Source organism: Mus musculus, chromosome 4 (assembly GCF_000001635.26).
Source record: "Mus musculus strain C57BL/6J chromosome 4, GRCm38.p6 C57BL/6J".
Lineage (NCBI taxonomy): Eukaryota > Metazoa > Chordata > Mammalia > Rodentia > Muridae > Mus > Mus musculus.
Genome location: NC_000070.6, coordinates 129,326,099 through 129,350,641, shown reverse-complemented (window position 1 = coordinate 129,350,641; position 24,543 = coordinate 129,326,099). Strand labels below are relative to the sequence as shown.

General features: G+C 44.9%; 2 protein-coding genes across 5 annotated transcripts in view; one reads left to right on the top strand and one right to left on the bottom strand.

Moving 5' to 3' along the window:
• Positions 1 to 770: 770 nt before the first annotated feature.
• Zbtb8os (zinc finger and BTB domain containing 8 opposite strand) lies at positions 771 to 15,110 on the bottom strand. Of its 3 annotated transcripts, none has more exons than NM_025970.4 (7): positions 14,503 to 14,674; positions 9,890 to 9,914; positions 9,044 to 9,165; positions 8,819 to 8,901; positions 7,469 to 7,521; positions 6,394 to 6,430; positions 771 to 3,838 (listed from the first exon to the last, which is right to left on the bottom strand). In NM_025970.4, the coding sequence occupies exons 1-7, from the start codon at positions 14,597 to 14,599 to the stop codon at positions 3,752 to 3,754; spliced, it is 504 nt and encodes a 167-aa protein (NP_080246.1). In that variant the 5' UTR covers positions 14,600 to 14,674; the 3' UTR covers positions 771 to 3,751. The 3 variants fall into 3 exon arrangements, with proteins under 3 accessions (NP_080246.1, XP_006503367.1, XP_017175850.1); XM_006503304.4 differs by lacking the exon at positions 14,503 to 14,674 and adding an exon at positions 14,890 to 15,110 and having other exon boundaries at positions 3,491 to 3,838; XM_017320361.2 differs by lacking the exon at positions 7,469 to 7,521 and having other exon boundaries at positions 3,792 to 3,838; positions 14,503 to 15,047.
• Positions 15,111 to 15,271: 161 nt separating this feature from the next.
• Rbbp4 (retinoblastoma binding protein 4, chromatin remodeling factor) overlaps positions 15,272 to 24,543 on the top strand; it is a 28,271-nt gene continuing 18,999 nt past the window's right edge. For both annotated transcript variants that reach the window (XR_001784111.2, NM_009030.3), the window contains exons 1-3: positions 15,272 to 15,424; positions 15,998 to 16,145; positions 21,909 to 22,054. Coding sequence is in view for 1 of the 2 variants with exons in the window: in NM_009030.3 (NP_033056.2) it covers positions 15,409 to 15,424; positions 15,998 to 16,145; positions 21,909 to 22,054 (310 nt within the window). In the remaining variant the exon portion in view is untranslated. The remainder of the gene's footprint in view (positions 15,425 to 15,997; positions 16,146 to 21,908; positions 22,055 to 24,543) is intronic.

The window sequence follows — 24,543 nt, the reverse complement described above, 5'->3', positions numbered from 1 at the left end:
GGGATTAAAGCACACGTGTGTGCAGGGGACTTGTCAGCTTTTAAGAATAATTCCTAACCTTGTGTGGTGGTCCATACCTTTTTCCCTCTTAAAGATTTATTTTTTATTTTATGTTTGTGCTTTGCCTGCACTTATGACTGCTATATGTGTGCCATGCCTGTAGAGGACTGCAGTTGATCTCCCAGAAATGGAGTTTCAGTTGTTAGCCACCCGGTGGGTGTTAGGAATTGTACCAGATCTCCTCTACAAGATCAAGTGCTTGGTTGTTTTGTTGTTGTTTTCACTTTGTTTTTTGAGACAAGGTTTCTCGGTGTAACACCCTTGGCTATCCTGGAACTTGCTCAGAAGACCAGGCTGCCTCTCCTCCCAGCGCTGGGATTAAAGACATGAGCCTGGCTCAACCAGTGCTCAATTCTCTCTCCAGCCCCAGACTCATGCCTTTTAATCTCAGCACTCAAGGGAGGCAGGAAGATCTCTGTAAATTGGAGGCCAGCATGGTATACATATGGAGTTTTAGCCTAGCCAAGGCTACACAGTAAGATCCTGTGTAAAACAAGACACAAGGAATAATTTGTAACATTTATGTCATGAGGCGAGGTGATAGTGGTGGCACATGCCTTGAGTTCTAAGAACTTGGGGAACAGTGGCAGACAGATCTCTGAGTTCAAGGCCAGCCTGGTCTACAGAGTGAGTTCCAGGGCAGCCAGGCACCACCACCACCACCACCACAGAAACAAAATTTATGTCATGCTGTATTTTTTACGAAGTGCTTTTTCCTCAGTTCCTCGTTTAATCAGTGAGCTTACAATTACAACTTCATTTGTAGCTAGGGATGAATGGAAAATGGCTGACAGGAGCTCTGTCTGTGGAAAATGATGGATACCTGTGGGAATGAAGAGGTGCTTGCCTGGAATCCAAATGGTGTTTTACAGAGTTCCTTCTGCCTGAACACCAGCAGTCTGTCACAGTGCCACCAGCAGTTGAAATCGCCTCTTTACAAACAAGGCTTTCTTGTTGTCTATACAAAACTCCCTCCAGTTTACCTGCTAGAGCAGTTGTTCTCAACCTGTGGATCTCGATCTCTTTGGCGAATCTCCATCTCCAAAAATATTCGCTTGTAATTCGTAACAGTAGCAAAGTAACAAGTTATGAAGTTGTAATGAACCACAACGTGAGGGGAAGGGCTGTAGTAAGGATGCGATGGAGCATCTATCTATTCTGTCATTTCAGTGTCACAGAAGACCGTCTAAGGGCTGAGATGGCGTTAGGGATGGGGGTGTGCACTGTGTATTTCAGATGCTCACTTCTATGAGCCCCAGACCCCTCTTTGCAGTCAGGATGATGGCACGGTTATCTTAATGTTATGTAAAAACTGTTTGCCAACACCTCTGATTGGCTAATACAGAGCTGGGCAGGAGAAGAGAATAAATAGGGCAGGGTTTTGGATCATAGTTGGGGGTACTAAAAGAGGAGGAGACCAAGGAGAGAGGGAGTCAAGAGAGGGTGTGGGAAAAGGAGGGACAGAGGGAGGAAGCAGGGGAGGAAGAGACAAGAGAAAGGTGTAGAGAGACCTGGAAGAACCAGGAGGATTCACCATGAGGTTGCCATGAGAGAGCAGCCAGGAAGACACCCGTGGACCAGAGTAAGCCAGGACAAGATCTCCACTTGTCTCAGAGCTGGAGGTAGTGGTATGCAGACACTCAGCTTCTTATATAGGTGCTGGGATACAAACCCCCGCCCTGATTGCTCAGCAAGAGCTGCTAATCACTAAGCCATCTCTTCAACCCTAAATAGGTTAAAAACAGGTTTTTTGGGTGGTGGTGGTGGTGGTGGTGGTGGTGGTGGTGGTTGTTCTCTAACTGGATGCATAGACTGGATTAATAAAACCGCAGCATGTTGGGGCAGACCTTTAATCCCAGTACTTAGAAGGAGGAGGCAGGTACTTTGAGTTCAAGGCCAACCTGGTCTACACAGTGGAACCTTGTCTCAAAAAAGTAAAGAAATGAAATTTCAGGAGGGTGTGGTGGTACACGTTTTTAATCCTAGCACCCAGGAGGCAGAGGCAGGTAGATCTTTGAGCTCAAGGCCAGCCTGGTCTACAAATTGAGTCCAGGAGAGTCAGGGCTCTGTTATACAGAGAAACTTTATCTTAAAAAAACCAAAAGAGGGCTGGTGAGATGGCTCAGTGGGTAAGAGCACCCGACTGCTCTTCCGAAGGTCCAGAGTTCAAATCCCAGCAACCACATGGTGGCTTACAACCATCTGTAACAAGATCTGACTCCCTCTTCTGGTGTGTCTGAAGATAGCTACAGTGTACTTACTATAATAATAAATAAAATTAAAAAAAAAAACAAAAGATAAACAAAATAAAATTACATGTCAGAAAGGTCTATATGTAAGATATAATGTCAAATATTCATCCTAAGAAAATATTAAGTATTGCTGCTTAAAAAGAAGAGAGAAAATCAGGAGTCTTCTAAGAAGTCTTCTAGAGGGTTCTACTCAGAACCAACTGGAACAGAGGATGGCTCTGCCCCTTAGCAATGTAAAACCATGACCTCAGCCTACATGGTGAGCATGTTCTCTGCTCCACACTTGTCTCTACACCTGTCTTTTCTGAGACAGGGACATGTTCAATTGCCCAGGCTAGCTCTTAACTCATTCTATAGCCAAAGCTGGCCTTGAATTCAGGATCCTGAGTGTTGAGATCACAGGCATATAATATGTCTATCATACCCAGCTCAAATGACATTAAGTTGGATTCGGCCCTGGAGGCTGCTTACACCAGCAGGCAGTCCCTTCTGAGACACGCTGGAGCACCTGCATTCCAGGGAAGAACAAAGTAAGGCAACTAGAAGGAAGACCAATGCGTGGATACCTCATTCCTCCTTAGAACAGGGAACAAAGTACCCATGGAAGGAGTTACAGAGACAAAGTTTGGAGCTGAGATGAAAAGATGGACCATTCAGAGGCTGCCCCACCCAGGGATCCATCCCATAATCAGCCACCAAACACAGACACTATTGCATATGCCAGCAAGATTTTGCTGAAAGGACCTTGATATAGTTGTCTCTTGTGAGGCTATGCCAGTGCCTGGCAAACACAGAAGTGGATGCTCACAGTCAGCTATTGGATGGACCACAGGGCCCCCAATGGAGGAGCTAGAGAAAGTACCCAAGGAGCTAAAGGGATCTGCAACCCTATAGGTGGAACAACAATATGAACTAACCAGTACCCACAGAGTTCGTGTCTCTAGCTGCATATGTATAAGAAGATGGCCTAGTTGGCCATCATTGGGAAGAGAGGCCCCTTGGTCTTGCAAACTTTATATGCCTCAGTATAGGGGAACGCCAGGGCCAAGAAGTGGGAGTGGGTGGGTAGGGGAGCAGGGCAGTGGGGAGGGCACAGGGAACTTTCGGGATAGCATTTGAAATGTAAATGAAGAAAATACCAAATAAAAAATTGAAAAAAAAGAAAGAAAAATGGCATAACTCAAAAAACAAACAAACAATGTAAGGCACCTGCTGCTCCTGCTCAAATGACCAAGTACAAGACTGCTCCTCAAAAACCGAGGAATTCATTATCTAGAGACCACTGCTACACACTGGTTTTCCATTTCTGAAAGCCACACTTTAAATGTACAGTTCCGTATTTCCATTTAGCATAGATACTATAGAAAATGAGTCATCACATCCTCTCAAACGGAAGAAAACAAATCAGCTCTTCACGAGTCTTTTCCCTCTTTGGTATTTTAAATGTCGATGATCACAAACACTTCTGGCTTCTCTTCATTATAGACTTGCATTGCTGAGTACGTTATTGCCTTGACTTCTGTTCCCTAAAATTAGAGTTAAATGGAAAATGAAAATGGAATTAGGATATCTCCAGCAGGAGCTGGCAGGAAGTCAAACTGTAATTATGAAACAAGAGACTGGTGGTTATCAAGTCAGTGCGGCAGCATGTGCTGGAGACGTGAGCCGCAGGGAATGCTGCAGGGAGAGCACGGGACTGGAGTCGGTGCTAAAGAGGCTCGGGGCCCAGCTGGTCAGGGAAGCCATCTGACCTGGCTGGGCAAGGGTTTGTGTTTTAGCTATAAAATGTGTCAGATCAAACAACACAAGCTCGCCACGCTGGCCAAGGCTCGTCTTCTCCCTCTCTACTTCCTTATGTCTGGACCTCAGGCCGAGCCCTCAGCCTGTTCTTTGAGATTCTTCTCTTTAGTTTCCCAGGTCAGCTCTCCCAGGATTCTGATACATGATATACCCCACCCCTGTCCCAGTTTAGAACAAAAGTATTAGATGTCTTCTTAAGTTCCTTCCTACTCTAAAAAGAATCTGTAATAATTCTGAGTGCTACAAAATATGCCAGGTCATAGTGAATGGCACCTGCTGGCTCTAATGCCAACAGCATGAGAAGATGCACAGGGGTGACTGAGGTCACTGTCTTCCCTCTGCTATTATCACGTTCCTGACGGTATCACCATGTATGTCTATCCACATCTCAAACGGATGTTTCCTGACCAGTGAGCTACATGGGCAGCTTTTCTCCCCACAAGGACAATTCACATTTTCTCTGCAGGCATCTCCCCTCCATTCTCTCAGTCAACATGTTTCTTAGAGAATAAAAGCTATCAATAAGAACCAACTTGTGGCCAGGCGTGGTGGTGCACGCCTTTAATCCCAGCACTCGGGAGGCAGAGGCAGGCGTATCTCTGAGTTCGAGGCCAGCCTGGTCTACAAAGTAAGTGCCAGGACAGCCAAGGCTACACAGAGAAACCCTGTCTTGAAAAACCGAAAAACCAAAAAAAAAAAAAAAAAAAAAGAACCAACTTGTGTGGCCAGCCTGGTCTACATGGCAAGTTCCAGGACAGCCAGGGTACACAATGAAACCCTAACTTGAAGAAAGTACTAGGAGAAGTAGCTCATACATCCACAGCCACCTCGCCATCGCTCTGCCCTCACATCTGCCTTCCTGCAGTGGGAAGAGTGGCACCAATTCTATACCTACCAACTGAGTCCACATCACCATTCACCAATGCTCCACATCCTCTTCCTTTCCAGTGTACCAATATACCCCTCCCTTCTTACTCATTCCCATTTGCATATAAATAAGCTACAACCTCCTAACTAAAGCCACATGAAATAAAATCCTTCTCCTTTATTAACCACACCCTGACCCCAGCTACTACTGTGTTACCAATCTGTCCCCTTTTCTGTAGTCATTTCCAAAAGAATGTTTGTTTAAGATAGGTCTCTATACAGTCCTGTTTTTCCTGAAACTTGTTATATAGACCAAGCTATCCTTGAACTCAGATCTACCTGCCTCTGCCTCCTGTGTGCTGGGATTAAAGGTGTGTGCCACTAGGCCCCCGTGTTCCAAAAAGTTAAAAAGAGGCCTGGAGATGTATTTCGGTAGTGGAGCACCTGTGTAGCTTGCATAAAGCTCTAAATTAATTTCCCAGTGAGAGACAAAGAAAGAACATCTACCCCAGCCTCTTCATTGTAGGCGAAACTAAGCCTCTGGTGCCCATTACTTATAATTTCCATCATCTAGAGGAGAAAAGAAAGGAGATTCCGGGGCTGGTGTGGTGGCTCAGTGGAGGTTCTTAGTTCAAATCCCAGCAACCACATGGTGGCTCACAACCACCTATAATGAGATCTGATGCCCTCTTCTGGTGCATCTGAAAACAGCTACAGTGTACTTATTTATTATAATAAATAAATCTTAATAAAAAAAAAAAAAGAAAGAAAGAAAGAAAGGAGACTCCATGGGCTGGCAAGGTAGCTCAGTGGATAGGAGCACTGACTGCTCTTCCAAAGGTCCTGAGTTCAAATCCCAGCAACCACATGGTATCTCACAATCACCTGTAATGAGATCTGATGCCCTCTTTTGGCAGTGTCTGAAAACAGCTACAGTGTACTTATGTACAATAATAAATAAAGCTTAAAAAAAAAAAAAAAAAAAGGCCGGGTGTTGTGGCACACGCATTTAATCCCAGTACTCGGGAGGCAGAGGCAGGCGGATTTCTGAGTTCGAGGCCAGCCTGGTCTACAGAGGGAGTTCCAGGACAGCCAGGGCTACACAGAGAAACCCTGTCTCAAAAAACCAAAACAAAAAACAAACAAAAAAACCCCTAAGGTTTATGGAAGTGGAGAGATGGCTCAGCAGTTAAGAGCATTGACTGCTCTTCCAGAGGACCTGGGTTCAGTTCTCAACACCCACAGGACAGCTCACAACTGTCTGTAACTCAGTGATCAGACACCCTCACACAGACATACGTGCAAGCAAAACACCAATGTACATAAAATAAAAATAAATCATAAACAAACAAAGCCAAAGTTTACTTTCACGCATGTAGACGAAATGCTTTCTAGGTTGGCTGTGTGAACATACCTGAGGGTGCTTGGACAGTGAGAACTCTTCTCCCCACCTTGAGAAGGAAAGTCAAACATGGTTATTATTTCTACAATTTTCTCTTTTTATTTTATCCTGTACATTTTACAGTAAGGCTTGTAAGTGTGGTCTCACACTGGAGACCCTAAAGGAGATGGCAGGGTAGGGGTGGGGAATGAACTACACAGGCCTAATGGAGGAGAAAGCCATGACTCTAGACTACGATGCTTTCAATGCTGCTAGCAAACTGGGATCAAGCTGAGCATGGTAGCACACATTGAATCCCAGCACTGGGAGGCAGATGGCTCCTTGAGTTAAATGCTAGCAAGGACGACAGAGCAAATTCCAGGACAGCCAGAGCTACACAGGGAAATCCTGACTTGAAAAGCCAAATCAACCAACCAACCAAACAAACAAACTGGAATCATCTAGTTGAGTGCAGCTGCTAATTATAAATACAAAGTTTTTCATCATAAAAACAATTGACGGCTGGAGTGCTGCTGGTTCAGAGGTTACATGCACTGGCTGCTCTTCGAGAGAGCCCAGGTTCAATCGCCAGCAACCACATGGCAGCTCATAACTGTCTTTACTCTAATTACAGTAGACCCTCTGCAGGCACAAGACATGCATGTGGTACACATACATACAAGCAAACACCCATAGATAATACATTTTTCCCCCAAGACAGGGTTTCTCTGTGTAGCCCTGGCTGTCCTGGAACTCACTCTGTAGACCAGGCTGGCCTTGAACTCAGAAATCTGCCTGCCTCTGCCTCCTGAGTGCTGGGATTAAAGGCGTGCACCACGACTGCTTGGATTAAAATAAATTTTTAAAAATTCAAGCTTACAAATCTAGAGAGAAATTTATTTCCCTAGTTTCTGAGTTTGTAAAGCTCAGATTGGCTCCCACTCCTAGGGGTCTATGCAGGTCAACCTACCAAGCCTAAGTGCAATGCTCCCCTGACTCACCATTTATACAAGCCATATACACATATAGACATATATACGTACATTATATATATATATTTATTTATATAGTTTAACATCTTTTGTGACTAGCTAGTTTGAATACTTACCCAATGGATCGTAACTTGAAATTTTTCTGATCAATATTAAGTACTTTCACTTCCTAAAGAGGAAAAAATGTTATTTATCTTATTTTAAAATGTTTTTGAAACAAGGTCTTATATTACTCATGTTAGCCTCAAAATATAGCCAAGGAAAAGTATGCATTATGGACCCTCTGCCTTCATCTTTGCAGTGGTGGGATCACAAGCATGTGTCACCACGCCTGGTTTTATGGAGTGCTGGGGATTGAAACCAGGGCTTTTAGAACGCTAAGTCAGCATTCTTCCAAGTGAGCTACAACCACTGGACAGATAATTGTTACTTTCAACAAAGCAAACAAAAAACAGAAGAAACAGAGAAGCAATAGTGGCACAGAGAAACCCTGTCTGGGGTGGGGTAGGATCCATCTATAACACAACACTGCATACATCCAGTCTGTAGGATGAGTGACCCAGTGGATACATGTGATGGATGGAGCTGACAAATGAGAGACTGGAGGATTTCTGTAACACAAAGGGAATGTGTGTCAGGTGCTGGAGACGTGTCCTAGAGGTTGGCAGCAGTAAGCAATTTGCATTTGGCCTTTTCTGTTTGTTTTTATTAAGAAGTCTAAAATCATCAATTGTTGAACTTAGGACAGAGGCACGAAACTTCAAAGGCAACAGCTGGACATGTGGACCTGAACACAGCTCACAGGTGCACTGCCCAGCCCCCCCCCCCCCCTTTTTTTGTTTGGATCAGGCTCAATATGTAGTCCTGACAGACCTAGAACTGCTCTGTAAACCAGGCTGGCCTGGAACTCAGTTCCTCATGCCTCTGCTTCCTGAGTGGTATAATGAATGGCTTGCTGACCATGCTGGCTTAGTAAATGCTCTCTCCAGCCCTTCGTGATATCAAATACTTCACAGTCAGAGAGGGAGAGAGAAAGAGAGAATGAATATACCTAGGCAAACAGGTTAGTCAATAAGGACCTACATGGAGCTGGAGAAATCACTCAGCAGTTAACAGCACTGGCTGCTCTTGCAGAGGACCCAGAATTGCTTCTCAGCACCTCTATGGTAAGTCACATCTGTTTGTGATTACGGAAGCAGGGCTATGATGCCCTCTTCAGGCCTTCACTGACACTGCATGCACTTGGTGCACAGATGTGCATGCAGGCAAAACAACTATACATAAACTAAACAAAACTTCTTTTAAAAACCCTGTAAATTATATAACTCAACATTATCTCACTATCTCAATGGACTGGCTTTTGGACCCTATGTCTTACCTTGAATTACTTGTTCAATTTTAAAATGTGAACCAACAGCCTACTTGCTCAGCAAAAAAAACCCCAAAAAGCAAAGCCTTGCGCTTACCCGGGGTATGAAGTACTCATCAGCGCTGAACTTGTAAAGCCACTCGTCCAAAAAGTGAAACAGCAGAGACTGCAGGTCGTCCCCTACAGAGTGGAAAGGACCACAGCAGGCGACATTAGTAAAGTTCAGAATCCACCCTGAGGCTCTTCCTGCGACAATACACTCAGATCATGAAGAACAACGTCCACTCATGCCATAACTTTTCCTTGTGAATAGAGCAGTTACCTTGGGTTTCTACTTCCACGGTGCGGAGGGGCTCCACAGTCCCAGTATCTGTCATGTAACCAAACATGGCCATGGCACACTGTTCAAATGCTTCCTCCAGAGTGTCTCCCCATGCGTGTAACCTAAAAATTACAAAGTTTAAATTACAACAAATAAAAGAGGCCACAGTATGTGCATAATCAATTACAAGACAGAAAATCCCACAGTAAAGCAAAAGAAAATCAGCTTCATAAATATAAACTACATGTCTAATTTGACGACACCCATATAGGATGTTTGTAAATCATCATTTCAGATTTAAAACAACAAAATCAAAGGAAAAAAATGGAATTACGCTTGGGCCAGAAGGTAAAGATACTTGCCACCAAGCCTGACACTGCAGTGGAAGGAAAGAACTGACCTCTGACTTCTGCCCATACACCGTGGCACTCATGTCTTTTACACACATACCCCACAAAATAAAATGTAATTATATGCTCGGGCACACCTTTAATCCCAACACTCAGAAGGCAGAAAAAGGCATATCTCTACAAGTTTCAGGCTAGCCTGGCCTATATAACAAATTCCAGGCCAGCCAATGCTACACAGTAAGATCCTATCTCAAAAAAGAAAAGATGGAGGGGCTGGTGAGATGGCTCAGCAGTTAAGAGCACTGGCTGCTCTTCCAGAGGTCCTGAGTTCAAATCCCAGCAACCACATGGTGGCTCACATTTCTGATGCCTTCTTCTGGAGTGTCTGAAGACAGCTACAGTGTACTCATATACATAAAATAAATAAATCCTTAAAAAAATTAAAGCATTCATTCTATTTAAAGACAGTTCCAAAGAACAACTCTGGTGTACTCACTGGACATCAGCCGTATGATCCAAATCTGAGGGAGAGAGGGAAAGTGGGTAAGTCACTGACCTTGACTCTGAAACCATACAGAAGTAACTCTAGAGTACTGACAGGCAGCAAACACTCTCATTCACTGCTACTCACTAAGAACATCATCCTAGCTGGAGAGCAGGTTCATACTTAAGTGGCTAAGGCAGGTAGATATAGATTCCAGCCTAGCCTAGGCTACTAAGACAACCTGGGTACACAGTAACAGCCATATCCATTCACTCATTCATTCTGAGTTAGGGTTTCTCTGTGTAGCCCTGGCTGTCCTGGAACTCTCTCTGTGGGCCAGGCTGGCCTCATACTCAGAGATCTGCCTGCCTCTGCCTCCTGAGTGCTGGGATCAAAGAAGTGTGCTGCCACCGCCAGCAATGACACCACTTCTTTGACAGGGGTGGGGGGAAGGGGATGGCTCAGTGACTAAAAGCTTGTACTTGCTGTACTGGACCACATGTGGAAAGAGAAAATTGACTCTGAAAATTGTCCCTTGACTTCCATATGTATACTGTGGTGTATATATATATATATATATATATATATATATATATATATATATGCATCCTCATCCCCCTTCTTATACACAGTGAGTGTGAAAGAGAGAGAGAGACAGAGAGAGAGCGAGCTAGCTCAGTAGGTAAAGTGCATGCTACACAAGGCAGTATGATACAAGTTCTGATCTTGAGAACCCATGCTAACATCACACACAGCAGCACAAACATCCACCCTCCTAGCGCGCTGACAAGAACCTGGAGGAGGAGATAAGCAGCTACAGAACTGGTGGTTCTCAACCTGTGGGCCTCCTAAGACCATGGGAAACCACAGATATTTATTTACATTATGATTCATATCAGTAGCAAAATTACAGCTATGTAGTAGTAACAAATCATTTTATGGGTGGGGTCAGCACAACATAAAGAACTGAATTAAAAGGTTGTAGCCTCAGGAAGGCTGAGAACTGATTCTAGACATTCCTGGGCCAGCTAGCCAGGCTTACCAGCGCCCAAGAGATCTTGTCTCAAAGAACGCAGAAAAGGACTGACGCCCAAGGCTGTCTGACTTCTATGACATGTGCACACACACACTGACACATCACACCTAGGAAGTAAAGTTAAAGCAAACAAAAATGATAGCGATGGAGAGGTAGTCCACCAATTAGGAACACTTGCTGCTCTTGCAGAGAGTAGGGATTTGGTTTCTAGAACCGAATGGTGGCTCACAACCACATGGTGGCCCACAACCACTTTGTAACTCCAATTCCAGGGGATCTGTGGCCTTCATGGGTACGAGGCATGCATATGGTGCACATAGATACATCTCTCAAAACACTCCAACAGATAAAACATAAGCAAACCTTTTTTAAAAATTAGGAACCATTTCTTAAAAGTCGGAAAACATGAGGCAGTTAGGCCTTGTGCTCTGTACGTAATAAACTTAAACCTCTCCTAGTATTAGTTCAAAAACAAAGTCACCCAACTCTCAAGTTTATACTTAAATGAAGGATAACTTGTGGAAAGTACCAAGGCAGGAGGCTTTTGGTATTTTGTCTCATCGTGCTTTGGTTTTAGACACAGGGTCTCCCTATGCACTTCAGGCTAGTCTGATCCTCCTGCCCCAAGTGCTGGGGTACAAGCACGTACCACCATGCCCTGCTTCTTCTAGGTAGCCTAAAACATCTAAGTTGTGTACAGCAAGGGGTCCCTGCAGTCCCAGCTCGAGCTTGAAGCCAGATAATCACTGAGCACAGTTCAAGGCCCACCTGGGTGGTACTGCCAACCTCATGTTGGTCAGGTGTCTTTATCAATATATATATATATATATACATTGGCCTCTCAGAAAATATTTCCGATCATCAGTTACTTTTCCTGACTAACTAGTTGAATTCTGAACACAAAATAGTTCAGGAAAGCCAATTGCACAGGATGTACAATGAGCGTTCCTACAGGACGGACAGACCACAACAGCTCTACTACATGCCCGACTGCGTCTCCTCCTTTTCCGTCTGTCTGTTGCCTGTCCATGGTTTACATCAATTCTTTTCACTTGTTTTGCTTTGAGATGGGGTCTATGGCTGTAGTCCTGGCTGGCCTGCAATTCTCTATGTAGACCAGCCTGGAATAGATTGTCTTGCCTCTGTCTCCAGAGCTCCAGGATTAAGCATGTGTGCCACAGCAACCAGCAATTCTCCCCACTAGCAGGTATTCTCAGAGGTCACTTAACAGAAGCCCTGAATGCTGCTTGGGGATGTGGCTCAGTGATAGAGTACTTGCCTAATGTGTGCTATGTTCTTGATGTTATAGTGAGCATGAAACACAAAGTAAAGCAAAGAGATGAAAGAAGGGAGGGAGGGAGGGAGAGAGAGAGGCCTGGAGTCCATAGAGAACAGTAAAGCTGGTAGACCTGGTAGTGCAACTAAGGTTTTCAGTAGACTTAGACAGGGGGACCACAAGTTTGAGGCCAATCTGATATATGTATTGAGCTCACGTGTTGAGGTACATAGAACGCCATGCTTAAAAATACCACAAACCCCAATGAAACTAATTTTAAAAGGAGGAGGGAGCTAGGAATGGAGGTCACTGGCAGAGTGTTTTCCCTGCTACAACAAAATAAATAACTGATATAAGCATTATTATAAATCTGCAGAACTCTTAGTATAATGCCTGCATCAAAACACTGTAGTTAAGCAAACTCTAGCATGGCTTCTAATAGCATCGGGCCACATCTTTAGGAGAGAGCAGAAGCCTTCATTAAAATGCTTGCCTGAGGAAAGCCTGATGAAGGCTGTAGAATTCTCTCTTTGTTCTAGCCAATGCTTGATAAGAGGCTCTGAATCTCCCTATTTTACAGCAAGTACCAAAAAGCCTTAAAACTGTGACTCTGTATCCCTTCCAGATCTGAACAATCTTCCCTAAAGACCTGTTCTTTGAAATGTTATCATCCCCACAACCCGGGCCTCTTGTCTCTAGTCTGTGGGAGGCCAGGACTCAAGCTTCTAAAAGTGGCAGGGAGCAGGCATAAGTGGCCTTGGCCAGTGACTACAGTGACTAGCCCTTTGTACTCTGTCCCTCCCCTGACTGTAGGAGCCCTTGCTCTGTCCCCCCTCATTCTCCATGTAGAACAGTCTCTATGTGAACTGGAATGACTCTCAGCTCTTACGGCGCCTGTACTTAACCATACTCACTTCGACTTGTGTCTACCTGTGTGACCTTTGACTGGGATAAATGAGCTACACATAAAGGAACCAAGAGCATGAGTCCACTTATGTGAATCTCTAACACAGAAAACTCTACTCCAGAAATCCAAACTATAACAATGGTGGCTTCAGGGATAGGAGGCTGGAAAGGAACTGAGGAAGCTTTCTAAGATGGCAGAACTGGTCTATCTGGAAACTAGGGCTGCTTACACCGGGAGATCTGTTTAGCAACAATAATAATCTGGGCCAGGTGTGGTGGACCATGTCTGTGATTCCAGCACCAGGGAATCACCTAGTGAGTTCCAGGTCAGTGAGGGTTAGAGTGAAATCCTGTCACACACACAAAAAGGAAAGTACTTAACACTTTACTGGGGCATAGGTAAATTATACTCAATTCTTTCAACTTTTTAAAAAAGATGATACATTGCTATATAGGGTGGTTCTCAAATTTTTTAATCTCAGGAACCCTATACTCAAAGACTACTGTAGGGCAGAAGCCATTATAGCTCAGGGGTAGACTACTAGTCTAGGATGTCCATTAAAGACATAAGAAATTTCTTTATTTCTGAGACAGGGCCTTACTCTGTAGCTCTAGCTGTCCTGGAACTCACTATGCAGACCAGGCTGGCCTCGAACTTAGAAATCCGCCTGCCTCTGCCTCCCAAGTGCTGGGATTAAAGGCGTGCGCCACCACTACCCGGCTAAATTTTTTTTTTAAATATTTATTTATTTATTATATGTAAATACACTGTAGCTGTCCTCAGACACTCCAGAAGAGGGAGTCAGATCTTGTTGTGAGCCACCATGTGGTTGCTGGGATTTGAACTCCTGACCTTCGGAAGAGCAGTCGGGTGCTCTTACCCACTGAGTCATCTCACCAGCCCCCGGCTAAATTTTTATCTTTCAAAAAAATTTAACGTGATGCAAAAGTTGCAGTACGTAATAAGATCCAATCTTGGGCTGTGGACACACACGTACGCACGCACGCACGCACAGAAAAAGGTATGTCTTGATTACTCTAACCTGGTCACACTATTCCCTACTGGGAGAAACTCGAGGACAACCCAGAAATCACTTAAAAATACAACTAATGCACAAGTATAATTTACAATGATAAATGTTGGACCAGCGCCACACCATTTAACTCTATCCCCAAAGGTAAGTGTGATTCAGGCACACATGGACTTTTAGAATGGATGGGGGCAGGGGATACGGCCTCGGGTTTCTTCATTCTCTAGTAAGGTGATCTTTTTCTTCACTTTCCCCCTAAATTGGGTCCAAAGAGGGGCACACTGTGATCACGCCAGAGCACCTTTAGGGCAAAGAAGTGGGCGAAGCAGGAAGCCGCAGGTTGTCCGAATGCAAGAGATGTGGGCCACCTACTCACATTCATATTTTCGATTGACTGGAGGATACTTGTCCTTGGTCGCCTTCTGTTCCTCCGTCAAATTGTAATCTCTAACATCTTCCTCCTCTTGAGCCATGATTGCGGAGTTGGTACTCTTACTTCCGCCCTTCATCAGCCAGACTTCGGCCCCGCGCCATAACTTCCGCTCTACACCCCACCCCCTTGGCAGCGGGTCTAAAAGGACCAGGACTCCATTCTGCAAGCTCGCGGAAGGATATACCCGCTTGCGGCTGCCGGGCTGCCGGGCTGCCAGGCTCGGTCCTGCCGCTTTTATAACATGTTTTAGAGACCAGCATCTTATTTCCTGCACTCATCACTATTAGTACCGAGGGAGTCAGTTAAAAGACGCCACCTTGAATTAGGCACCTGTAAGTCTAAACGGTGATGCGTTTTCTCCTCGTCTGGCCCTCCGAGTTGCTAACCAGACCCGGAAACACTTCCAAATTCTTTCGCTACCCTGAGGGAGTTGTCAGCATAACGGCCTGCTAAGAAGATGGCTGCGCATGAGCGTGTAGGGTGTATGTCACGTGATCTGCACGGGCCTCATCCCGGCAGGCGGGGCGCGCGCGCAATCCGTGGAAGTCTCCGGACTGTGGTGGGGGGTGGGGGAGAGAGAAGGGGCGGAGCGCGCGCGCCTCGGGACTCTGGAGAAAACGACTCTCGAGCGTCTCCATAGGCCGCGAGGCGGATGCTCCGCCCACCCCTCAGACCCGCGCTTTCTCATTGGTCGGTGTTGGCGCGAAGGCACGCGAGCCGGCCCCCTACGCACGGGCCGCAGGAAACAATAGAGGCCGCGCGCGCGGAGTGGAGCGCTCGTAGCCTCCCCGCCCCTCCTGCAACGCACGACCCCGGGATCCCCCAACCCCTCCCGGCTCTCCTGCCGCCATGGCTGACAAGGAAGGTGAGTGTGCCGAGGCCGGCTCGGAAGGGACGGTGCTGGCTTGTAGGGCTGTGTCGTGGCCTGTTACGCGGCCTGAGACGGAGAGCAGGCCCGACTCTGGCGAGCCTCGTCCCAGCGACGCCGGCCTGAGGACTGAGCTCCCCGGCGGGGCGGGCTAACGGCGCAGCAGCTCCTCCGGAGCGGATGCGAGGCGACGCCAGGTCTCCGGCCTAGGCGACTACGAGGCTCCCTGCCGGTCCCTCTGCCTGCCGAGACTCGGGGCGCCGCTCTCCATCCCCAGGCTCGATGCGCAGGTCTCCTCCCCGGGTTTGGCGGACTTGGCGCGCGCCACCGTGCTTCGTTCGGGGTTGGACACCATCGGCCCCCGAAGGAGTAACGGAGTGTCCGGCTGGGGTGGCCCCAGGACTTCCGGCCCGCCGCGGCCGAGAGTGGCGTTGGTGCCCGCGACCTGGGAGATTAAGATGAATCTCCATTTCGTTGTCAAAATCCGGGCGCTACGCCGGTGGCTTGGAGAGGTTTGTGCCCTTTCCGTTTACGTTCGCTAACTTGATTTGTCTTTTAAAAACATTTTAGCGGCCTTTGACGACGCAGTGGAAGAACGGGTGATCAACGAGGAGTACAAAATATGGAAGAAGAACACCCCTTTTCTTTATGATTTGGTGATGACCCATGCCCTGGAGTGGCCCAGCTTAACTGCCCAGTGGCTTCCAGATGTGACCAGGTGACGCGAATCTTGAATATTTTTGATAGTTCATATATTTTAATTTTTTTGCCCTCCAGTCACTCAGGGGGGACATTATCAGAGCTTATGAGTACTATTTATTTTCCTCGACTAGAAATAATGTCAAAAACAGAAGATCATTTTGTAATTTACCCTGCAAAGAAAACATGCTCTGTTGTTGTGTTGTTGTTTGATTTTTTTTTTTCTTTTTCTTTTACTTTTTTTTTTTAAGTCATCTCTATTTGTATGAATACACTGAAGCCAGAAGAGGGCATTGGGTCCCATTACAGATTGTTGTGAGCCACCATGTGGTTGCTGGGATTTGAACTCAGGACCTTGGGAAGAGCAGTCAATGCTCTTAGCCGCTGAGCCAGCTCTCCAGCCCTGTTTTTGTTTTTTCCCTCAGCATGGAGTTGAATAGCCATTCTTAAGACTGGAGTTGGCCATGTAATATAAAACTTGACCGTTTTCAAAAGTTATTCTGGGTCCAGTTTATTCAACAAAACATTTGATTTCTCAAGTCATTTATAAGGTTAATAAATAGCAAGATAAATCTGGGGTCTGCCTAACTGAAGTGGGGGCGAGTGTTTTCAGCAGTAGTGTGAGGTTTTAGAGCTTGGTGGGAGGTGGGGCAGAAGGGTTGTAATGTTTAGTGATTGAGACCTACTGATGGGGACTTTGATCCTCAGCACAGAAAGGGGGGGGGGCTGGGACCCTACAGCGAATTGCATACACAAAATGAAGGGGAAAGTCTGTCAGCATGAACTACCAGACTGGCCTGCTGAAACAAGTGGCAATCCAAAGATGGTGGATGTGGGTAATTACTAATGTAAATTTGGCAAAAATGTACTGAATTCTTTGGAAACTCAAGAGTTAAGATACGTGCAGAATTCAATTATGAGGCTGATGGGGTTCAGCAGGTAATAGAAATTTGGAGTAAAGAGTTGTTTTGGTTTGAGGGCTAGGAATTGAACCTTGTGCATGGTAAGGAAGGCAGTACCATCTGCAATACATCTCTACTGTCATGGAAAGTTCATGTGCATTTTACTAGTAACTTAAGAATGAGGCTGCTGGGCTGGAGAGGTGGCTCAGCGGTTAAGAGCACTGGCTGATCTTCCAAAGGTCCTGAGTTCAAATCCCAGCAACCACATGGTGGCTCACAACCATCTGTAATGAGATCTGACACCCTCTCTGGTCTGTCTGAAGACAGCTACAGTGTACTTAAGATTTAATAACAAATAACTCTTAAAAAAAAAAAAGAATGAGGCTGCTACCTTTGCAGCAGTGTAGAGAGAGATGGAGACCTTTATCTGAAGGGTGTTGAGCAAATCCATGCAGGCACCCAGAAGTTTGGAGTTGGACTTTTTTTTTTCATACATAGGAGTCTTTGTTTTTCCTGCATGTTTGTCTGTAGCGTGTGAGTACAATGCCTGCAGAGGTCAGAAGAGGGCTGGAACACTCTGAAACTGGAGTTACACTGTTGGGAGCTGCCATAGAAGTGTTGGGAAACAATTTCTGAAAGAACAGTCAGTGTTCTTGCTGCTGAACTATCTCTCTTGCCTGTGGAATTGGGAATTTATTAGATTAAAAAACTAGTTGGGAGTTCAAGCTTAGTAGAGTTATCTCTATCTGTTCTCAGTGGTTGTTAAACAATTTGTGTTGAGAGGGTCTGTGGTGCTACATACCTGTAATCCCAGCACTTAAGAGGCAGAGCAGGAAGATCAGGAGGTGAAGGCTAGCCTATGACAGACCATAAGAAAAAAACTTGTATGGTGGTACAGGTCTGTATTCTAGCACTAGGCATAATGGCCAGCCTGGGTTACATAATACAACTCTGTCCTCTCCAAAATGTGTGTGTTGGAACAGCGAGTCTCAAATTTTAGCTATTACATGATAGTTCATTATAGGGTCCCCCTCCTTCTCCCACACTTTTTTAAAAACTGTGTTGGGGGGCAGGGAGACAGGCTATTTTTGGGGGGTTTTTTGTTTCTGTTTTTTCTTGGAGACAAGGTTTCTCTTTATAGTCCTGGCTGTCCTGGAAGTCACTCTGTAGACCAGGGGGACCCAAATTGAAGTTCCTGTTTCTTGGGCACTTAAAAGTACAATCTCTATCTAGAATGTTGTACTGGCTTCTCTTCCTTGATATGCTTAAAGTAGTTGGCTTTTGGCATTTCCTTGGTAGCTTATTTAATCCCTTTGGCAACAATTGTAAGCTTTCATTAATCCTGCTGGTATAGCATCTTTCCCATCTAGACGAAGGGTTTCAAGTTGTAATGTACAACATAGTGAGCTGCAGGTGCTGTAACGGTGTATCTCCTGCCCTCCGGGCTTCTGATGATAGAACTGAGAACTCGCACTCCTTCCACTTATCCAGTGGTCCTGGTACTGTTGGTCTAGGGCCATGCTTTCAGAAGCTCTGCTTTACCATGGAGATTAATTTTTACAGGAGAACACAAATGTTATTAAGCTATGGCTCTTATTTGAAACTTAATATTCCTTGTTTCTTACAGTATAAAATCTAGACTGCCTTAAGCTGACATTAAAGAAATTGCAGTGATTTTAATCCTCTTTCTAGGTTTCCACTTCCAGAACTAGAATTATCTCAGCCGCATTGCTTGATTTCCCCAAAATTCAGATGAACTAGTATTGTGGTGTTAAAATCTAGCCCAGCCCATAATGTATTAGGTTGTTTTTTGTTTTACTGAATTGAACCTGGGACCTCATGGATACCAGTTTCACACACTACCACTGTATTGTATTCCCCAGCTGTTAAGTTCCAGTGGTTTTGCTTTCTGTTGCTGTGATGAAACACCATGAACAAAAGAAGCTTGGGGAGAAAAGAGTTTGTTTCAGCTACAGTTTAATCCATTGTAGAAGTTCAGTGTGGGGGCTGGAACTGAAGTAGAGGCCATGGATGAACATGGCCTCTGTCTTGTTCAGTTTGCCTCTTAGATAACTCAGAATCACCTGCCCTGGGATGGCACTGCTCACTGTGGGCTAGGTCCTACATAAATCATTAATCCCAGAAAATGCTTCCACAGGGTTGCCTACAAGCCATTCAGATGACGGTACTTCTTCAGTTTGTATTGTTAATTTTGTTTGACTATGTGTACATCAGTGTGCCACTTTGTACCTGGTACCTTGTACTGGGTACCTGGAACCTGGGGAGGCTAGAAGAGGGTGTCGGGTCCTCTGGAACTGGAGTTCTACACACTCATGAGCCAGCATGTGGATGCTGGAAACTGAACCCAGGTCCTCTCCAAGAACAATAGCTCTTGATCACTGAACCATCTCCCCAGTTCCTGTTTCTAGCTCTTTAAGAAGAGTGCCTGTCGCTGGGCTGTTATGGCACACACCTTTAATCCCAGCACTTGGGAGGCAGAGGCAGGTGGATTTCTGAGTTCGAGGCCAGCCTGGTCTACAAAATGAGTTCCAGGACAGCCAGAGATACACAGAGAAACCCTGTCTGGGGGTGTGTGTGTGTGTGTGTGGAGAATGCCTGTCTTGTCTTTTATTTTGTTTTGAATTTAGGAGTATGTATATTTCGTCTGTATGCATATGCCATGTATGGGTTTCCTGAGGCCAGAAAATGGCATTGTGGGTCCCCCTCGGTCTGAATTACCTCCATATGGGTATTGGGAATTGAACCATGTCCTCTGGAAGAGCAGCCAGTTTTCTTAACTGCTAAAACATGTCTCCAGCTCCAGGGAGTCCTGTGTAGTCATCTGTTTTCAGATAGGAGTGCACGTAGCCCAGTGATAGAATGTTTGAGTTGAATGTATTAGGTTTGAGGATGTGGGCCAGTGGATAGAGCAATTGTGGAAGTGAGAGGATCCCAGTTCAAATCCTAGCACTGGTATAAATAGCACACTTGTAATTCCAAGAGGCAAACAGGCTCACTAGAATACCAGCAGAACTGGCAAACCCTAGGTTCAGGAGAGTTAGTTCTTCAGTCTGTCTGGAGTAAAAAGAGAAGCCAGAAGCCCATTGTCCAGTTCTGGCCTCCACATATGTAAGCACACTCATGATAGATGTGTACATACAGAAAGGGTGGTGAGAAAGACAACTCTAGGTTTAGGGAGAACTAAAATGAAAACAAAACTACTTCCAAAGTGTTTGGACAGTGTACTTAGTAATTAGGAACATAAACAATGTTTGGAGCAGTGTATTTAGTGTTTTTTGCTTATTTGAAAAAGGGTTTTTCTGTGTAGCCCTAGCTGTCCTGGAATTCAGAGCTCTACCTGCCTCTGCCCCTGAGTGCCTGGACTAAAGGCCTGCCACCACTGCCTGGCTAATGTTCTTTTTTTTTTGTGAAGTACAATAACTCTTGGTTTTATACCATAGTTTCTCCTCTCTTTCTGTCTCTCTCATCTCTGTTCAGAGTTCTTGGTAAACAAGAATATATTGGCTTTTAAACAAACAAACAAACAAACAAACAAAAAAGCCGGGCAGTGGTGGCACACACCTTTAATCCTGGCACTTGGGAGGCAGGGACAGGCGAATTTCTGAATTTGAGGCCAGCTTGGTCTACAGAGTGAGTTCCAGGAAAGCCAGGGCTACACAGAGAAACCTTGTCTGGGAAAAAAAAAAACAAAAGGGAATATATTGGCATATCTAACAGTTATTTTCTTTTCTTCTTACCCATTATAAAGAGTGTATAGTTAATTCACTTCTTTATTTCAATAAAGTGGGAAAAAAGTTTCCTTGGAGTAATTCTAAATTTTTGGCTAAGGTAAATAAAAATTGAGTGCTGTATTTGTGCCTTAGTAGAAGGCTACTAGAAGTAGGAAATAGACTGCCAAGTAGTCAGTGGGTAGAGGTAGGTGCGTACTGCCAAGCTTGCAACTTAAGTTTGATCACCTGAACCCATGGACGGAGAGAACTGCTTGCTTGCTTGCTTGCTTGCTTGCTTGCTTGCTTGCTTGCTTTCATTCATTCATTCATTCATTCATTCCATTGTGGGGAGGGAGTTATGCATATTGTAAGAGAATGAGCATGCTCAGGATCTGCCGGAGCTAGCCTTTCCAGTGGTTGTGGGGTTACTTGACATGGGAGCTGAACTCAAGTCCTATAAGAAGAGCAGCATCTACTGTTAACTGCTAAAACATGGTTTTGGTCCCACTTTTTTAAAAGTGGGAAATAAGGGCTTTGGTAGTGATTCAGTCAGTAAAGTACTTGCCTCATAGGCACTGGGGAGGTGAGGTCAGTCCCCAGCGCTCACAGGCAGGGAGATTCCAAGATGGGAAACAGGAGGATCCCTCAGTCTCACCAGCCAGGTTAACCTAATTGGTGAGCTCCAGGTCAATAAAGTAAGCCTTATCCTTTTTCTTTTTTTTTTTTTTAAGATTTATTTATTTATCATATGTAAGTACACTGTTGCTGTCTTCAGACACAACAGAAGAGGGCGTCAGATCTTATTATGGATGGTTGTGAGCCACCATGTGGTTGCTGGGATTTGAACTCGGGACTTTTGGAAGAGCAGTCAGTGCTCTTACCCGCTGAGCCATCTCGCCAGCCCCAAGCAGGCCTCATCTTAAAAGAGAGAGATAGAGGGCATCTTAAGAGTGATGACTAATTGTCCTCTGGGATCCACATGTTCCTGTGCTTGAACTTAAGGAGGGGTCTGTTGTGTTTGTTTTAAGTAGTTCTTACTATCTCAAGATGGAATTGTTTGGATTTTTGTTTTGTTGTTTTGTTATACATGTACATTGCTGACTGATATCCTGGGTTACCAACTTAAATAATGGTGATTTGTTTTTATAGGCCTGAAGGGAAAGATTTCAGCATTCATCGGCTTGTCCTGGGAACACACACATCTGATGAACAGAACCACCTGGTGATTGCCAGTGTCCAGCTCCCTAATGATGATGCTCAGTTTGATGCATCCCATTATGACAGTGAAAAAGGAGGTAGGACTCTTCCGGGATGGAAGAAGTAATGGTATATGGGTTATATCTTCATTAAGGAGGTATACAATTTGGTTAACCAGGAAGACATTGACCCAAAGACAGAAATTAGTTCATAGATGTGGGTTGCTACACCTTTTTTTTAATGTGTGCATGTTTTTTCTACATATATGTCTGCACTACTTGTGTGCTTGGTGCCTATGAAGGCCGGTAAGGGAGGGATATCAGATCCCCTGGAAGTGGGGTTATAGACATTTGTGAGCCGTTGGGAATTGAACCTGGGCCCTCTGGAAGAGCAGCTAGTGCTCTAAATCACTAAGCCATCCCCCTAGCACCATATTGAACTCAGGACCTCTGTAAGAGCAACCAGTGCTCTTAACCATTGAGCCATCTCTTCATCTCCCCTAGGTTTTTTCCAGGTACATGAGATGCAGACTAAATGTGTAGTGTGTGTTTCTTGCTCTTCTGACATCTCTTAAACTAAGGCACATGAGGCAGGAGGATCACAAGTTGTGGCCAGCCTGGGGCTAGTGATTCCCATCATAACAGAAAATGTTTACACAGCACCCAAAGTATACAATGTGTCTGTTGCTATAATTCCATGGGGTCTAGGGGCAGATTAATAAAAACATCTTAGAAGGTTAACTGATTAGGGTGGGGAGAAAAACACGAGATTATGGTTTGTTTTTGGAGACATGGTTTCTCTGTGTATGTAGCTCTGACTGTCCTTGTCACTCTAGACCAGGCTGGTCTCAAACTCAGAGATCTGCCTGCCTCTGCCTCCCAAGTGCTGGCTGGGATTGATTCTTAGGCATGTGCCACCACCTCTCAGCCACTCAGTGACTTAGGACAGTGGAAATGACTGTGGTACCTGTTACATGCATAAAAAGTTTCAGCAACCTGTTTTTTTAGGAGAATACCCTAACTGCTCACAAATACTTCTTTTTCTAGATAGGAATTGATACTTATGTCCCTGTAGAGAACTTGACTCCCAAAAGTTGTTCTTGTCACTATGTATGTTAGGAGCTTGTACATATCCACCTGAATGTGTGTGTGCAGTAAACTACAAACAGAAAAGAGAAGGGTTTTGTTTGTTTGGTTGGTTGGTTTTGGTTTTTCGAGACAGGGTTTCTCTGTGTAGACCAGGCTGTCCTGGAACTCACTCTATAGACCAGGCTGGCCTCGAACTCAGAAATCCGCCTGCCTTTGCCTCCCGAGTGCTTGGGTTAAAGGCGTGCGCCACCATGCCCAGCCAGAAAGGAGAAGTTGAGGATGGAGCTCAGTGGGTAAGTTGTTTGACATGCACAAGGCACTGGATTCTAAACCACATACAATGGTATGCATTTGCAAGGTAGGGGTAGAAGGCTGGGCATTCTAAGGGGGTTGAGTACTTACTACATACAGGACTCTTTCTCTCTTTCTTTCTTTCTTTCTTTCTTTCTTTCTTTCAAGATTTATTTATTATATGTAAGTACACTGTAGCTGTCTCAGACACACCAGAAAAGGGCGTCAGATCTCATTTCCGATGGTTGTGAGCCACCATGTGGTTGCTGGGATTTGAACTCAGGACTTTCGGAAGAGCAGTCAGTGCTCTTAACTGCAGAGCCATCTCTCCAGCCCCAGGACTTTTTCTTTTTAAGATTTATGTATATGGGTGCTCTGTCTGCATGTGCACCTACTGTTAGTAGAGGGCAGCAGAACTCATTACAGATTGAGAGCCACCATGTGGTTGCTGGGAATTGAACTCAGAACCTCTTCTCTCCTCAGGGTTTTTATTGGTACCTCAGAAAGAGGTAGTGTAGGTAGAATGTGTGGTGTGGGTTTCTTTGTTTTTCTGTAATTGGATTCAATAACTTGTAATCTCATTTTGCATGAGTGGTCTACGAGAGTGAAGGTGCGCATGTCCATGCCAGCACACTTGGAAGTCAGGGCCTTCCTCTGTCACTCTCTTGTTTAATCCTTTGACATGGTTTTGCTGAATTGGAGGCTTGCCCTGCCAGCTAGGCTGCATGTATGTCTTCATACTCTATTCCTGGGTTACAGGAAAACCTCAAGTTATACCTGGCCTTTTATGTTAGTGCCAAACTCAGGTCTTCATTCTTGCTGAATAGCAAACTTTGTACTCACTGGCCATCTCTCTGTCCTCCAAGGTCATTTAACTTGGGGTGTGTGTGTGTGTGTGTGTGTGTTGTATTTTACTTGGTTTTGAATAGGCTCTCATGTAACCCAGGCTGGCTTAAACTTGGAATCGTCATCCTTGCTTTGCCTCTGAGGTTCTGGGAGGGATTAGGCTAGCAAACCTGGCTTCTATTATTGTTTAAAAACTGTACAGTTATAAATTATTAACTTTTCCTCTAAAGTCCTCCAACTTTTTTGTCATTCTTTGAAATGCTTTCCTGTCCCAAAGAGCTCAAAATAATCTTTTTTTTTTAATACTTTAACTGATAAAACTTTGGTCTTTCTGTTTATTTTGCTGGTTGTTTATGATTAGA